General features: G+C 44.2%; 1 protein-coding gene across 4 annotated transcripts in view; it reads right to left on the reverse strand.

Annotated features, from left to right (window-relative positions):
- The window catches only part of LRRC63 (leucine rich repeat containing 63), a 418,560-nt gene that overhangs the window by 62,491 nt on the left and 337,464 nt on the right, over nt 1-18,605 (reverse strand). For all 4 annotated transcript variants that reach the window (XM_069640387.1, XM_069640384.1, XM_069640383.1 and 1 more), the window contains one exon: nt 72-311. In XM_069640387.1, coding sequence (XP_069496488.1) covers nt 72-311 — 240 coding nt within the window. The remainder of the gene's footprint in view (nt 1-71; nt 312-18,605) is intronic.

Genomic DNA, 18,605 nt, shown 5'->3' on the forward strand with positions numbered 1-18,605 from the left:
GTTGCTGAACAGATTCACAAGGCGGATGACACAGACTTTACTTTAAAGAAAGATAAGTTTAAATAACTTACTTGCTCAAAATGTGTTCAGCATCCTTAGGGACTGAACTGTAACGCTGCCACATATTGTTCCTGGAGAAAGCTAGGGCAGCCAGATCCATCAGTCTCTGTGGTTTTATCCAACTGTTCTCATTCCACAAGAGGGGATGCATCATGTTATTGCTCACTCTTATCTGTTGCAATCGAAGCTTCAACGCACCACAAGGCAGAGCAGGCAGCTGATTCCCTTCTACATTTAGAAACTTCAGTAAGCTGTGAATTCAAAAATAAAATCATATTTTAGAAATTACTTGCAGAAATGTATCTGTACAATGTATATCTCTATGACGGAAGCGGTGTAAAATGATGTTTAAAAAAAAGTGTTTCTTCCAATCTGTTCTGGTGGCCTGGGGACTTAAGTGTTAAGAATCGAGATGTAACTATTAACATGAACAAAGGGCAGCACTGGTTATTCAAACAAGTAACAATAACACAAATTGTATTTGGTTCACACCAGAATGCTTCTTGCATATAGAAAGCCACAAACAATGTGCTATGGACATAGTAAACTTTACCAGATACTGAGTGGATCTAGTCTGCCATTATACATAGAAATTTTCCATTTTAATAGAATGTTGTAATCATTTTCACATGTTTTCCTAGATGAAGGAAGTAATATCTTTCTTATTTTTATTTTGTATTCTGGTGTATTACAAACCTTTAACACATACAAACATATTTCAAATCACTATTTACAACATATTTTCAATTAGTACAAATAGTAACACATACAGACCTATTTCAAAACACTATTTAACACATATAATTGATCAGTGCAATAATTCTTTATCAAAAATAGAAAAGCAACCCTACAATTCAATATATCACTTCATAAAATCCTACGATGGCCAATACCAGTTTAATTTCCGAATACCTAAAGACATATGCTCAACTTGTGGAAAGGATCTATAGCCTCTTCAAAAACACTTTACATATATAACAAACTGCTGTGGTGATCACCAATGAGTCCCCAGTGTATACAGTACTCCAAAACTGATCTCCTCCAATGTTCTCTGCCTTACTCACAAATTAATAATAAGTCAATCCATATTTTGTTCGCAAGGCGGTGCATTTTGTTAAGATATGCCGATTCGTCTCTATGCTATCAAATGAAAATTCATTGGATTGGGATTTGTATCTGCTTCTACGGTTAAAAGAATATTACTGCAAGAGATCATCCGGATTGATTTGTCTTGAGTAAACTTACAATTTAATTTTTTTATTTTCAAATTTGTTTAAGCAATTAATGTTTTGTGGTGTTACCACCTGGTTCCACCCATTATCTGGTAAAGAGTATCAGGCCCATATCTCATGAGCTGGGATGTAATCATCAATTAGCTCTAGCAACTGTGACTCTAAGTTAGCTTCCTTTGTTACAGTGTTCTTGGAACTCGGACTCTAGGTTACAAAGCATTTCTTCTCGATTTCTCAATGCACTCTATGAATTCTGACCTCAGGTTTCAGCATGTGGTTTTACTACTGAAGGTCACTTTCTCAACACGCACTAGGAGCATCTAATCCCAGTTCTAGCTTTGTTTCTCTCAGCATCTGCTTTCCCAGTGGGTTTCTCCACTGGGGTTTAGCCCCAGACGTGTCTACTTCAACTCTGGGTCTTCGATCTAACTTCTCCCAGTTCATTTTGATGCCTTCCATGATTCCTTGCTCCCATCTCCTCTCTGGGTGTTACCCATTCTGCTATCCTGTCAGCGTCCACTGATGTCCTCTGTCAGCTTGTCACCTGCAACTGACATCTCTCTTCTGCATTGAACCATCCTCTTTGCGTTGTACGGTCCTCGAATGCTCTAGCAGGGGCTTAAGTTGCATCCTCGCTGCTGCTGCCCAGCTAAAGTATCGGAAATACAATGACCCTCATCAGAGAAGCCTATCTTCCTTGACTCTCAACAGTCATTCTGCTCACCTATGCATTACGTTGTGTCCTCAGACTCCCATGCCATTTTCAATGAAAATAATGACAAAGACCACATACTCTCTACTTTCTGGGCCTTTTATGGCCGCAGTGCCACATCCCTGGTCAAATGACGATGGTTAAGGGATAAACACCATCAGGATGGTGTTCTGCCATGCGTTCATCTAATGTTGCCACTTGCAACCTTGCAACCTTGGGCTCAATACAGTTTGGTTTGCGATCAGCTTCCTCCGACTCACCGATTGTGCTGAGCCCATTGGCTGGTCTTGCTCCTGGAGTCAAAGACGGTACCACGGTAGTCAGCATGCCTCCCCGCCTGTGTTATCAATGCAGGAGGCCCCCCTGCACTGTTGGCATCTATTCCTCCACACTTCAGCTGTAACTCCCGGTCTTATGATTTGCCTTTAGGAGGTTTATCGTGTCTGAGTTGCAAAGTGCAAGGGCAGTTCCCCCTTCGTCGTCCCTCCAGGTCTCACTGCCTTTCTCCTCCGTTTCAATTGCCGGTCGTCGTGTGCTCTCGTGCTCTGCCTTTTATACCGACAGTGAAGGTAAAGGGCTGTCAGGTGTGCGTGGTTATTATCAACTGCCTGACTGTGCCTCAGCCGTGTGTTGGGACATGTCAGGTGAACGGTTTTGGTGTTTGCCGGTTGTCTGTCACAGTGTGAGAAAGTGTTCCTGTCGGAAAAGGCGGGGTTTAGAGTTTCAAAATATCCTGCTGGGCAGGATGGGGAAAAGGGGCACAAGACATTATATCCATTATATCCACTGGGAAGGATAGCTCAGGGGCAACATTCTCCCCCTGGAAGCAAGACAAGGAGCAACACAGGTTCGATGCCCGGGCCAGCGCTTAGAAACCTCTGCGTATTAAGCGTGTTATAAATAACCTATCATATCATATACCACATCCTAGGGGTTGTGGTGAACTCGGAAGGGTGGGTTTTGGAGGTAACCGAAAAGTAGGAACTCTGGGAGATGTAGTTCCCTATGGGAATGTTGTTCAGGTTCCTACTTGGTTTCACAGACAAGGAGGGGTTGTTGGATCTTGATAATGGAGAAGGACTGTGGGGAAGGGGGTTTAATTTGCAAAAGCCTATAAAGGCCTCAAGGACTTCATCCTCCTCCCTGGTGTAATACCGCGCCTCACCTGGGGCATTTCCCCAAGCATGATCCCAGGTTCCTCCATCCAGGTGATCCTGCCTCGCTGCCATCTCTTCCCGGGCCTCCTGTGTAAGGGATTCTCGAGGTCTGCTTGGTAGAACACCCTCAGGTTTCTGTAACGCTCACCTGGTATCCACAGGGACGTCACTCAGCCTGTTCTGACCTCTTACGACCTCGAACCCTTCCCTGGAGTCTACTCGACTGCAGACAGGGCCTGAAACACAGGATTAGTAGAGTTTAACTCCCTATTGTCTCTGTGTGTTTGAACCCCTTCTTCCCCGTGGTCCAACCCTTCCCTTTGATCCAGAGCTCGCCTTGTTTTCTTGGAAAGTGTGCTATCCGTCCTGCTTTCAGCGCAGGGGCGCGTTGATTGATGCAGGCTCGTTGCTGCCTAGTTACTTCACTGGCAAGAGTCCGACAGGTAAGTATAATGAGTCTTTTGAACAGTTCTCTAACTTCGTTCCTTTCCTTCCTTAGATGATGGCCGGCGTCCGGGGATGGCGACGTGCTGCTGAGATGAGTAGCGCTGAAGGTGAGTGAGAGCGTGATGCGCGATGCGACCCTTTTGTATTTGTATTGAATCGAGTTCTTTTTCTGTGTCTTTTAGGTGCCGCAACGTTTTCAGCGTGGATAGCGGTTATAAAGAAGAAATGCGGTGAGCAAGCGCGGTATGCGGCGCCTCTAGGTGTTTCCACGCTAACCTGGAGTGTCTTTTCCCTCTTGCAGATGGATGAGAAGTTCCAGAGTTCCAGAGACAGAGTTCCCCCAGAGCGGCTGGGATTCAGGTAAGCATTTGAAGCTCGTACAGTCTTTAAAAATAAGCGAAGATTTGCTGAATGCTTACTAATGCCTTTTTTCTGTTCTTTTCCCTTTTCCTTAGGAAGCAGCGTGCCGGAATGGGAATGACACCCCCGAAGATGCCCACAGAACAGAAGGAGCGATGAATGATGGGCAGAAGCGCTGCAAGGTAAGGCTGTTCCTAACGGTGTTCTTGTTCTTGCAGGAGCTAAGCGCAGAAGAAAGATGCAGGCCTACTGGAGACCGATCCGAACACGGTGAGTGACACGCTGCAGGTGCAGAAAACACAAAGCATGTTTCTCAGCCTGGGCGTGGCTTAAATAGTCTCTGGGTATCCCAGGTATCTCTGGGCTGAACCACACCCAAAAGACTAGACTGCACATGAAGTTCAGGGAACCGACATATGTGGGGGCATCCATCTTGTCCCCATCAATGCACTACAAGTCCAATCCGCAATGTTATCCTATGGGAGTGAGCGAGTCTGGTGCCACAAGCGCCAAGTCTGACTCCAAGTGGGTCTTTGGAGGGATTGAGAGGCCCTTGAGGGCCATGTAGTTGATCATGGCCAGGCTCCAGCCAGCCTGACATCTTGGAGGGCTGGGGACAAGAGGGGCAGGAATCATGACAGTTTCTCACATAAGCATAACAGTGTGTTCCATTTGACTGGCAAAGTAATGACTTAAGGCCATTCAAATGGGCTAGTGAAGGTAAGGATGGTGAAATAATGCCTGTCTTCCCATGTAGATAGCTTACAGGTTAAATTATCACTTTTGGCACAAGGCAAGCATGCACTTAAAAAGATAATAAATACATTGAGTACCATTTGTTGGGAAGTAATAACAGCTACTACTGTGCTTAAGAGTTGGAGAATTAAGTATGAAACACCATATACAGTCCTAATAATAATAAAGAATCATAAAAATATGGTTGTCTCCCTCAGGGATTCAATCTTTCCACTCTTGAATCAGAGAATGGCATCACTTGGATACATTACTGAAGCATTAACCCACAAATGGTCAAGTGGCGATCTAGTAAAATGGTGATATGGTAGGTGAATGTCTTGTGATATTGCATCCCAAATTGTCCTTTATTTAGCCTTTATGGAAGAATGTGCACAGTGTAATTCGGCATTCCAGCAAATGTTGGTTGCTGATTAACGTAGTTCCTGCTGATTTGGAGCTCAATGTGCATTCCCCCTCAAATCCACACTTTTATGTAGATTAATTATGTATACTGCGACTAATCTGGATAATTGATCCCTTCTCCCCATAGGGGAGCCGCACCCTGTGAGGCTACGGAGGTGAGTCGGCTCTACAAGACCCTCCCTAGGGGTCTAGGCAAGTGGGACCTCACTGGGAGTGACTCCCATCTCAGGGAGAAAGGCTTGCAGTCCAATGAGGACCTCCCTGAACGGACAACATTGTCCGCCTACATGGGACTGGAAGGAACTGTTTGTTCTCAGATTTTACTTACAAATACAAACAATCCACCTTCCAGCCTGTTGGCTTCAGGTAATGCTGACTTTCACCTGAACACTGCCGCAAAGGAAGAGGGACACGCATTTTGATTGTGATGACATACTTAAACAGAGTAAGAACTGTGCATGGAGAGATACCTCAGACACTGTGCGTGACTCCTATGGAGAGAGGAGAATCCACAATACACAGAGGCGGGCCTCTGTGGACATGTCCTGGAGGGGTGGGGCAAAATGCATCTGCAGAGCCAGCGCTAGCGTAGCAAGAGCGAGATCTGCTTGCTGGAGGCTACAAATCTGGTATGCTGACCAAGCAAGAGGCTTCGATCAGGAAAGGAGCGTACACAGGAAGCAAACCATCTTACATGGTGATGCGACCACTAGAGCACACTGGTGGGACAGGTGCCCAGCAACCGCCTCCGAGACCTGGAACAAGAATGGAGCCTGAATCCCTGAGCTGCACATGATGAGTGTCGCTAGAAACGAGATGATCACGAACAGGGAAGCAAACGCTCCCAATGCGAGGACACCAGCAAGGGTTATAATCTGTGGGTTCAAGACTGTTAAAGCTGTCCACGATATGAGGAGCAGGGAAACCAAAACGGATACAAGACCCAGGTAATATGGACTGAGAGAGATGCATATATTACTTATCTAGGCTGGAGAAGCCGCCAAGAGAGTGAATGCCAGAGAGAGTGTAAAGGGTATCTAACCCAAGTAAATTAGAGTGCAATCAATTCGAAAATTGTATATGAAGGCTGGGGAAGCCGTCCACAGTATAAGACGTTGAGAGAAATGTATAAACGCTTCCCGTGAACCAGGGGGTGGAAGGGATGCATGTGCTTCCTATGAAGGCTGGGGAACCCAACAAAGGTCAGAGATTAATTGGACTGAGAATCAATAACTCCACCAAAGAGCCTCAGGACTTTGGAAGTCTCAGTGCCACAAAGGTGGGATACAGAACAGTATAAACAAAGTGATCCTGGAGGGATTTAACCAGTGGTAAACAGAGGAAAAATACATCTTCAGGAAAATTTGTCTTCTCCCAGAGAGGGGGAGGTGGTAGGAAGAACTGCCCAGAAGGCATTTATCATTTTAACCAACGACTACACACAAGGACTGTACACTATATGAAGACATTGGGCCTCATTATAAGTTTGCCACTCCGGGAACTACGGTACCGTTAAGCTTGCCCTATACCGTCGTTCCTGGACCGGCAAACTACGAGTTGTGCTCACGTGTGCCTTTCTGCCCACCAAATCTGACCTGGTGGGCAGAGCGTCACCGTGAGCACAGCATGTCGGATTCACCGGCAGGTGCATCCGGCTTCCCCATTCCCATTGAGCCCTATGGTTATTGCCCATTCTAGGGCACCGGAAAAAAAGAAATACCGGCAGCAGCCGTGCCTGTATTACAGGCACGGCTACCGCCAGCCTCCTAATGAGGCCCATTGTAATCGAACTTTGAGACTGATGAGAAGCCCTCTAAGAGCCGGGCCAGGAAGAACCCATTCCAAGGCTGTTGTGCAAGTCTCCTTTTCTTATTAGTTATGTTTAATCGTAGGGCAAGTTAGTCATTAGAAATGTGGAAGAAAGACTCTTTATTTTGGACTACGACAGGCACCGTTAGTTTTTGTTTTATACAGCAGTGACTTTCCCTCATAGCAATAGGGCCAGTTAGGCATTTTTCTTTTTATTTTAATAAACCAATCTACGCCATGACCCATTGTTGTCTGACTCCTTCTCCAACATCCAAATACATGCAACTACATACAGGGCATATATTCACAGTACCCACAGAACAGGTCACATGACTCTACATACCCCCCGCCCCTTATGGAAATAACTCAAACCTAACCTAAAAAAATGTGAAAAAACACTGGAACATCTTAATGCTAGATCAAGATTTATGTAAATGTGTAGATCCGATTCCCAAAATTGTATACAGAAAGGTTCCAACAACTGGCAATATGATTGCACCGAACTTTCTATGTAAAGGAACACATTATTCTGCAGTGAGACAATGGCAACGGACTAAACCAAAAGGATTTTATATGTGTGGCAATTGCAATTCTTGTAAATTCCCCGAAAATTGCAAAAAAGATTTGGTTGCATATAATAATACTATTGAAATTAAAGAGCTCATTAAATGTAAAAGTAATTTTGTGAAATATGCCATTAAATGCATATGTACCAAGATAGATATTGGCAGCACCCAACGTCAGTTTAAGATCAGGATGCATGAACATCTACGGGCTATCAAAACACAGGATGATAGATATCCCCTGCCTACACATTGGAACTCAGAACACACACAGAATGAGCTAAGTAACATCAGATTCTATGGCCTCAAAAGGGGTGGTGATTTGGTAAAAGCATTGAGACAGAAAGAGGCCCGTTTAATCTTTCATTTTAGAGCCACCACAGTTGGTCTCAACTCGGACCACAATCAGAATGTTTTTCTGGGTTGACACAATACATAACAAGGCAACATAACAGTGAGACTAGGTTATTATTGATTAGATATGTTAGGGATGTTAGGTTGTGGGCACTTGCATTTAAAGGACATTATGAATGTTGTGCTATACAGTATTACCTTGCATTACACAGAATTTAGAACGGGGGTTGGAAAAACCAGTTTATTCAGTGGCTGCCATTATTGTTGACAGATATGATCAAATAGGAAGGAGGGAGCGCAGTGCTTTGTCTCTCACCTTTGCTCTATATTTCATAAAATAGATCATAACATGATCAAGGTGTTTTAAGAGATGGACTCCAGTCAGTAGATCAGAATTATACTAATTGTGAACTGCATACCAATGCCAATAAAGAGAATGCATTACCAAGAGAGTTTGAAGGTGGGGCATATTATTAAGGTGAATTAAGGTGAATGACATATATGTTTGGTTCCTACTTTTCCTGATATAGGAACGTTAGCATCTATTGTCGTGGATGGTCAGAGCGTACAGGGATTTTGTAGCATCCTTAATATCTTTATGTTTGTCAAACATAAAACGGTTTCCTTGCAAGTAAGGAGATTGTAATATGGCCGCCAGTGTCAGCGTGCAATATGGTCAAAGCACGCAAACTCTGATCAGATGCATTATGGGAGCGATATAAGACTTACTCTCGTTTTCAGATCACGATCAGTGATCGGGAATTACATTTCATTCTACTGCTTAATAGTGGCGAGTTAATGGTATGTGGAAACTGCAATTTGCAGAAGGTACGTAATACCTATGAGGTCTTGCTTAGTTTTGACCATTCCAAGATGGTGAATGCCAAATAGGCTTAATAAGGGCACTCAAACCACAGGGTTCTGCAAGAGGAAAATGCTGTTGGGTTACAGTACAGGATTACACTACGTTTGAAAGTAGGTCTGTGTGACAGTAGTGGGGAATACTATTAGAATGGCAGTTATATGTGATCTTAGTGGTTTAGTAGCATGTGAGTAAATTTAATCTGATTATTTTTATAGACATTGCATTACCTATGCAATGAGTCAGTGGTTACACGAGTTAAGGCAGACAATTGCCAGTTAATTCAAAATAATATTCAGGTAAACTAGTTCTAGATGTATATGAATATTCCTATCAGAGAGTAGTGAATCTGTGATATGATATTATGTTTTCCATCATGTGTAGTTTTTTGCAGTTGATAGGTTCCTCTATTTAAGAACTGAAAACTACCCCGATGGTGGTAAAAAAGTCATTGGGCCTCATTACGAGTCTGGCGGTAACCACGGCGGTAAAACCGCCGGACTCGTATTACCATTCCGCTTCCGTGATTCCCGGAATTACCGGAGCATTACAACCCCGGTTTTCCAGGAATCACGGAGGCGGAATGGTGTTAATCCCCATTCCCTTCGAGTCCTATGGGACTCGATGGGAATGGGGATCATGGAAACACCGGCAGCATCTCGTAATGCTGCCGGTGTTTCCTCGGCCGCCTGCAGGCGGGCGGTGTTAAACCCGCCAGGTCAGACCGGGCGGGAACATCATCTCCCACCTGCAGGAGTCGGGATCAGGCGGTCCGGAAACAACGGTGGCGGCAGGTTTACCGCCACCGTTATTTCTGGACCGCCTGAGTTATAATGAGGCCCATTGTTTGTGTCTGATTTGGGGGAAACTGCTGATCTGTTGGCCACTTTTTCCCTCTACAAAGAGTACGCCAATTTTAGACGAAAGAAAGGTGATACTCTGCTATATATTTCTTTATTCCCTCGCCCGAAAATTTGTGGCGTGTACCTGCGGTTCCGATTGAATCAGGTAATAACTCTGGAACATAGGAGCAAATGGGACAAGACAGTTACTAACTCATATTGCAGATTTTGTAGGGAGATCTCTATTGAGGAAACCTTGAAACACATAGTCCTGCAATGTGCTGGGTTCACGGACCATAGGATCCGGTACTTGGGGTCGGAATTGCGCAGTGAGATATTTTGGGTTAGACTAATGTGGGGTAATGTGGTGAAATTAATTTTGGCATTGCATGTTTTTTTCTAAACTGTTTTAAAAAAACGGGATGAGTTTTAGGTTCATGTACGTTTATTCTTTTATTATGTTAGACAGTCTGTTACATTGTAAATGTCTTTTTTTGTATGAGCTAAAACACAATAAACATGTTATTTTTAAATATATGTTTTCCATCAATTCCAGATTAGGGTTCTGGATCAGCCTCTTTCAGAACTAGAGGGATGACAAACATACAGCTCACCACTCATTGTAACTATGGCTGAGTATTAAAGGATTAACATGGGGATGAGATGATTACCTGAAGGGATACGAGTGTGCCTAAGTATACTCAGGGCACAATAGACATACCAAGGAGAGGGCAACAGGCTCCATGGTGACAAATGAGAATATCAATAAGAAATGTTTTAGTAATGTCATGAAAATTGACATGCATAACATTAGGGGTTGTTTTAAAAATGATAAGAGGTGACTCCTGTGTACAGGTTATGGTTCCCAGATTATGGATATGGAAATTTGTACAAATCTTGTTTGTATTTGGGTGATTCATAGCATGTCATATGATATTTCTTTACAGATTAATGCATTATGTTATAGCAATGAAGAAGCTCCTTAGCCTCCCCTGAAGTAGAGTTTCAGACTGTAAACTTTCAAGGACCCCATAGGCATGTTGATCTCACAGTTGTGGTATCAGACTGTGCACTTGCAAGCTTCGTAGCATCCAGGGTAAAGACAATGGTCCACCATTTTGAGCAACTGATTCTGCCTTCTCTGGCTACCAACCACAGATCACAATCAACATCTACTATTCCACTGAAAAACAGCACATGTCCAGCATTCTTGTGCAGGACTACCTTATCGATTGGCCACCAGCCATTCCAATAACTTACAATTTAACTAAGTTACCACAAATTCATGTAATGCCCTTGGCATTACCAAACCTGGACAAACGTGCATTGATAAATTGGCATGCACACAATGATCCAATCACCCCTCTGAAGTGTGTGCCTGGTTCATCCTTTTGTGTCATTTGCATTCCTTGCTTGAGCACACTGCCTGACAAACTACAACTGCTCAGAACTGCATTCAGTGTTCTTCTTTATTCTAATCTATATGGGACATAACATTGTAGTGGTCTTGCGTCCATGAAACAACTCAAACTGTGCGACGCCTGTAACACTACAGAGAATGTACACATTCCTTGACCTTTTTTTTGGTGTATTAATCCAAGCCATTACACTAAGGATGTCACAATGCAAATGTTCTATGTATGAAGCCTGACATACCCGAAATCTGCTTAATCTCTTATGAAGTGAACTATACCAAGTTGTTACGGATGGTTTCCTCTGGAAACCCTTTTCTCATAAACACCACCCTGAAAAAATGTATGGCGTCATTGTAGCGTGTTGCCTTAAAAAATGTACCTTCACCCAGATAGTAAATTGCTCTACCATGACCAGAAAATGAGTCTTGTAGTCAGGTAGGATCTAGAACAGTACCAAAAAATCTAAGGCTACCTTTACTGGTACATCTTTGGCAGCTATTACATTTCTTAATGCAGGAACTTACACTTTTCCCTTTTCAATTTAAGGCCCCTCTATGTAGAATATCCAGCACCATGACTAACCAGACAATGTGCTCTTACCGAGTGGTTCTCTAGAAAATAATGTTGTCTTGAAATGCCATTAATCCTCAGATGCCTTTCAATAGTTGTTGCGTTATCCATTTGATGGCAGGAACGATAGATGCCAGGCCAGAGGGCATGCAGAGGAATTCATATGCACCCATTGGGGTTACAAAAGCAAGCACAGAGGTCTGAGAATACGTGCAATTTGACTTAGTGGTAGGCAGGTCACATCTCCCATGTGCTCAAATACCTGGCTCCATGGATATTCAAAATCATGTCTTGTATATTGGGCATGAGGTGGAAATCTACCCAGATGCCTTTTTTAGGCTGTGGTAATCATAAGAAAGTTGACGCTCAACCAGGAAAAGCCAAAGAGGCTTGATTGTTTATATTATTTTCAGTTGCAACATCTTCTCTAAAATCCTTGGGACTTGTGCCCCTTATGACCATAGGTAAATCCAAGGGTTTTGCTGAAGTGGTCCAAGCACTGTGTTTACATAGGGTTTTTTGTTGAAATGCTCAGATTTTTACCTACAAATTGATACAAATTCTGCAAACGTCTTGCAAAATGCTCTCAATATTGGATGTAGCAGTGCCATAATTGTCTGAAGAGCTCAAGGGTTCAGAGTGATGGCAAGGTTGTCTTTCTCATAAAAACCCAAAACCTCTACATCTTACAACCAGGTTCATGGCATTTGAATGAAATCCTCGCTCAGAAATATTTCTTTGAAAGCGTCTGGGCAAATGTCTGTGTTCTCCAACTTGTAAGTTGACCAAACATCTTGTCAATATCTTTGTTTACTAACAAGTTGCCCCTCAGTCTTTCATCATATCCATTTCTGTACTTTCAATCTTGACAATCCATTTAAGTAGTCCGTATGAGTCTACAGCAAGTACCAAATCGCATAATTGAGAGAAAAGTTCTTCTTCACCGCCTCTCACTTAGTGGGGTGTAAGGAGGCCTATGCAGGAATATATCTGACAGAAGACGGATTCAGGAGAGAGAGTTCACAAACACTTACTGATATAAGGACCGGCCAACCTAGGTAAAAGGCAAAATCAAAAGTAAATTCTCTCACACTTGGTCTGTTTACCTCCCTGTGGTGTTGCCGTTTCCTATGGGTTCCCTAACCCTTTCTTCTGACGTCCTTCCTCGAATATGAAAACTCGGGGTAAAATTCTCTTGGACCAGTTGTTTCTATCTCCACAACATCTCAGTCGGTGGGAGATTGTCCTTGGGTAGTCATTTTGACTAGTCAGCATTTTGCTGTTCCTCATGTCAGGTTCCTATTTCCCTTAAGTCTCGGGGGCCACATATTCACTGTCATGATTACTCTTCCTCTATCCTTCCAGCGAGGGTCTCGTTCCTCCTCGGGTTGCCTTATTCTTACCCGGCCTCCTCATTCCTTTACGCTCTTTCTGGCTAATGTTTTGCTCTGTTCATTCCTCTGTTATCTTTTTTCTCCCAATATCTCCAACCCCTCCTTAGTTGTTATCTCTTCAAAAACTACCGTCACCTACTCAGTTGTTACTGCATCCTCCCTAAACACTAACACATCTTCAGACAGAACCGCCTCTTCCTTTCCATCCCAGCAACTCCTAATTGCTCCTCTTATCGTACTCCAACATTGTCCCACTGCTCACAGCAGCCTTCCATAACAAACCACACTGAACCACTGTACCTGGGTGCTTTTATAGAGTGTTTCCTCCACCAGCTGAGTGTGCCCTCTAGTGAGGGTATGCTCCTGTGGCTTATAACTTGGGGACTGTTGTAATTGGCTGATCTTCCTGACTATGCATGGGGCTTTGGGGTTAAGGGACTGGACCAAGTCTACATTTGATCTGTGCACCATCTTGGTTTCTATTATTTTTCCCCCAGCCCTCCCTGATGCTGCCCGTGCTGTGAGCATTTCAGTATGCGATTTTGGAGGCACACTGGTTTCAATACACTTTCACCTCTTTTTTGAATGGGACGGAGCGGGAAATGGGCACAGAAATGGCAAGCTATAATGCCTACTTTCCCTGCTCTGCTCCATCTTTACACTGACGCAAAGCGGAGGAGCACAGAGAGGAGGTAAGATCTCCGATATGCTCACCTCCTGGACCTAAGCATTTCATTTTATACCAGCATAAGATTTTCATGCAGGCATGAAATGAATGGATTCCTACAGAATGCATTAGTAAATGTTGCATGCAAAGATAATTTGCAGGTGGTGTTTGCTTTTTCAAGATAATGGCGTGGAAATGAAAAGAGTAAAAGCAAGTTCCCCGCACTTTTACGCTTTGTGTCACCCCTCTGCCTGATGTTTTAAATTTGCATGTAGGGGTTCACTCAGCACATACGTGCTAACAAAAGTGGTGCCATGGATGCAATTTACATTTAGGACAAAATGAGGATGATAGTTGCCATCAGTAACCGCCTAACTCGTAGAGGCCAACTCACTGCAGCTGTTATGCTTCATTTCTCGCTGCATTTTTAAGGGGTGGGAGTGGGGTTAGGGTATATTTTTATTAGTTTTGTGGGTTGATGTAGGGGTGGGGGTTGTGTAAGGGGGATTTAAGGGACTTTCCCGCCTAAGAAATACCGGTCGCAATGAGTTGGCCTCCTAGGTATACCCCCTTTACTGCACCTAAAATACTTCTACACTTACTTCTTCTACATCTTCGTCAGACATTTACTTCTTCATAAATGTACTTCTTACTTTTACTTCATCTTCATCATCACACTGTGAAGGTGGCAATGGATATGGTAAGGTTAGCTGTAAGGTTAGGGTTGGGGTTAAAGGGGCAAGGGGAATAATATGGGTGAGAAAAGAAGGGGGATTAAATGGGGTCTGCCCTGTAATGATGAAGGGAATGTTAGAATGAAAGACAGAACGAAGTAAAGATATGAAGAGGTAAATGTGACAAAGAGGATGCACGGTGAAGTGAATTCAGAAAAAGTAAAGACATACACCCAACCTCGTATGAGTTGTACCAGATCCTTTCCATCAGAATGTGGGTCAATATAAACATTGTATTCCCAGCATGATAATCTCTTGCAGGGGACCAATGCTTCTGAAACTTTGCCTCCAGCCCTGAACTTTCAGCATTCGGGAAGATGCAAACTTGCAAAATTGTACAGAGAGAACCGCAGAGTCCAGGTCGGGTCTGCAAACATTAGAAAATGAGTCCACAGATGTCACAGCGGAATCTGCAACAGTATCAACGCACGTACTAAGCTACAAAAGCACAGAGTGAACAGAAAACAATTCCCTCAAGGGGAATGTTTCTGTTTTTTGTGTTGAAGTTTTTGATCTGCCCAACTCTTTATGTTGGGGAGGGGTGAACCAGTATTGACCTGCCAGGTCTCACGAGGGGTTTGGGCAGGGTCATGGACATGCCGGCAATAATGGATACAATGATGCCATTAACACCGGCATCGCGGTGCAGGTGTTGATAGGAATCTGGTGTGTAGAAACCTGCCACAGGTGCACACAATCAGCACAGGTGGAGGCAATGGAGTCTGGCACAGCACAAAAGGAGTACTCCCACACACCACACCCCTCCCGAATTCACAATGCTACCATTAGCACTTGCAGTACTGGAGCTGGAGGACATGCATGTACTGCTACTCTTTGAGGAGGCAGTGGGCCAGAGAATGCAGCGGAGGCGCAGGTGGAGAAGGAGGGCGATATTCTGCCAGCACATACCCATTGTGCAGGCAGTTGTTTCCCGCAGGCAGCCACCAATCCCTCGCCTAAAGGCAAGCCCATTCAACCTAACCCCTGCTGAGATCCACACCCTGTACCGGCTGGACAGGGACACCATCACCACAATAGTTGACCTCATTCATGATGACCTGGTGAGCCTGATCAATATCCGGACAACCGCCCCCCCCTTGCTGAAGGTAGTGTCTGTGCTACACTTCCTTGTCACAAGCACTTATCAGCACACCGTGGGGCAGCTGCATGGAATCTCACAACCCTGTTTCTCCAGTGTGCTCAACCAGGTGCTAGTTGCACTCCTGAAACACGCAAGCGACCACATCACGTTACCACAGACTGCGGAGGAGGTGAATGCAACCAAAATAGCATTTTATGCACTGGCAGGAATGCTAAATGGAATTGGTCCCTCGACTGTACAGATGTGGAGCTTGTTGTCTGGCATGCTGTGGTGGTAGTGTACCGCAACAGGAAGCTGTACAATTCCCTGAATGTACAGATGGTGTACGATGCATGCAAAATCATCCCGCATTGCTGTGCAAGATTCACTGGCTCCACACATGACGGCATGGTGCTGTGCAACTCCACGCTTCCCTGCTACATGGCACGACACGCTGCACAACGTACCTGGTTGCTGGGTGAGTCTAATCACAGGGCCAGGAATCACAAGCATAGGCAACGTGTCTGCTAGCTGGCCCATGAGGGGTGTTGATTGGGGCGTGTGATCACAAGCATAGGCAACGTGTCTGCTAGCTGGCCCATGAGGGGTGTTGATTGGGGGGGGGAAATCACATGCATAGGCAACATGTCTGCTGGCTGGCCCATAAGGGGTGTTGATTGGGGGTGGGGGGATCACAAGCATAGGCAACGTGTCTGCTGGCTGGGCCATGAGGGGTGTCGGAACATAGCATATGATTGCATGCATGAGGAGCACAAGTGCACACTGCATGCATTAATCCATAATCACTCCTGCAAATAGCTGTAAACATTACCAGGTATGCAATGAAGTGCAGAGAGACTTGGTTGGGCAATAGAAGGCAAAGTAGGATGAGGAATCGGACCTAGCAACCTCTACATTCCCAACCTGCACAATATTAAACCACACACATAGAATGGAACAAGACCACACACAGCGTCCTGGGTGCCTTCAACTGTGACCTTAGTAAATTAAACAGAATATGCAACACAGCCAATGCTTGCAGATGTGCAAGGCCTACACAGCTGTGTGTACATGCAATCAAAGACAGAGTATACACACCAGCACATGTATCAGGAACATCAGAAAACATGAACCACATGTACCACAATGCACCACCTTGTAGTGACAATACATGAAATACATGATCTCAGCAAACAAAATCACAAGTCATGCTGCCCTGCCTGAGGGAAACCCATCTGCCACACTGAAAAATATCAGTCACTGCACTCAGTCCACAGGTACACCGCAGACCAGTATGCCTGTCATGTCACCTTAAGGGACACCTCCAAGTACACTGGGTCAAGTATGAAAACGATTAAAACCAGCAATCATTGACTACCACCAAGATATCATTGAGAGGAGCAGGACTCATCCAAAGTACCTTAGTCCAACCATGCCAACCACCACCCAGCCGTATCACAGAAACGTAACCCTTCACCCGTGGCCCATACCACCAATGTAAATCTGACCTAGTCATATGGGAGAAGGTGTCAATGGACATTTACATGGAGACATGAATAAGTAGAATGCATACTGGGGATACCACGGTGTTACATGAAGCCAATTAGGCAAATGTGTGATTATCCACTGCACAGTCAACCTCCACACCCAATACCCCAACACCCCCTCGCTCACTACCCCACACCCAATACCCCAACAACCCCTCCCCCATTACCCCCACAACACCTGATGTCGATTTTCGGTAAAGGAAACATTTCTTTTTATTTAAGTGAACATTTTAAATGTAACACATTAAATGTTCTTGATTAAGATGTATTTGATAAAAGGTTATATTTTAATCTAATACTAATTAAAAAATGTTTTTAAAAACTTTATTTATAAATATATACATATAAATAGCAAATAAATAAATACAGGCTTGTTTATGGCAATAAATAGGAATGTGGAAAAAAAAACAGTTCTACCCTTTAAATAACTTGTATACCACATTTACAATGCAAGTGGAACAACTAATATGTGTAAAAAGATGACTACCCCTGCCCACAGGCATAAGTCCCTCGCTCCTCCCACTCTTTGTTTTAGCGGGTCCGTACTAAAGAATGTCAAACAGTACAACTATATAACTTCATCTCCACTTCTTATAATATTGGCCCTCAAAATCCTTGATCTTTCTTACACCTATTCAGGTAAAATTTCAAAAGCTTCTATTTTCTCTCAACGTGCTATCCGTAGCATAACCACTGGTCAATAACAGTAAAGGTTATGTGGTAGCTGCAGTCTACCAAAAGATAAGACAACATACCTGCACTTAAATGTTAACACATATGAGCAGGTCAAATAGGAAGGGTGAGGGGCCCCCAAAAACAAACTGAAAGCAGGCTTATGAGTCCTTTGGGGTACTTGCTCCTGAAGGCAGTGCTGCTGCAGGTTAATAGGCCAGATGCAAGGAGCTTGTCAAAAAGCCTGGCTGGTGTGGGCCGATCTTTAGTTTGGAATATCTCCCTGGCTGTCTTTCTCTGTCAGAGGAGGTTCTTGTCTGTTGTAAGCTAGTTGCTCGCTGGGCTGATGGGCTTTGGTCCCTTCTGAGCCAATCCTATGCAAGAACAGGCACGCAGGACCGTAGGGGTGAACAAAAAAACATCCCTCAAGGTTGGGTTAAGAGTGACTGATCCTATCACCAGCCCCCACAGTCAACTGTTCCACAAGCAAAATTAAAAGAGTAAGCAGGCAGCAAGTCACACTTTAGTTTATCACCGGCCGCTTGGTCATGGCAGTAAGGGCCTGATCACAAGTTGGGTGGTATCCCGGCTGGGATACTGCCCAACGTTATTAGCGTTAGCGCCCACCCATCCGGCGGTATTACTGCCGGATCACGGGTTGGGCGCTAAATGTTAGTTCCCATTCCCCATTGGGTCCATTGGACCCTATCTATCTATGATAATTTTTATATAGCGACGTTCGCCCGAAGGCCTCAGACCGCTCACATAACAGTAACAATTTTACAGTCAGTGAGATGGCAGGGAGCGGATATACAAGAAATCAGACAGGGTTGAATGCAGGTTACTCTGTACCCTCATAAAATAGCCAGGTCTTGAGTAGCTTTTTGAATGTGTTGATGGAATCACATTCTTTTAAGGCTACAGGGAGAGAGTTCCAGACCATAGGGGCCCAAAAGTTGAAATTGGTAC

Source organism: Ambystoma mexicanum, chromosome 7q (assembly GCF_040938575.1).
Source record: "Ambystoma mexicanum isolate Mex_15411 chromosome 7q, UKY_AmexF1_1, whole genome shotgun sequence".
Classification (NCBI taxonomy): domain Eukaryota; kingdom Metazoa; phylum Chordata; class Amphibia; order Caudata; family Ambystomatidae; genus Ambystoma; species Ambystoma mexicanum.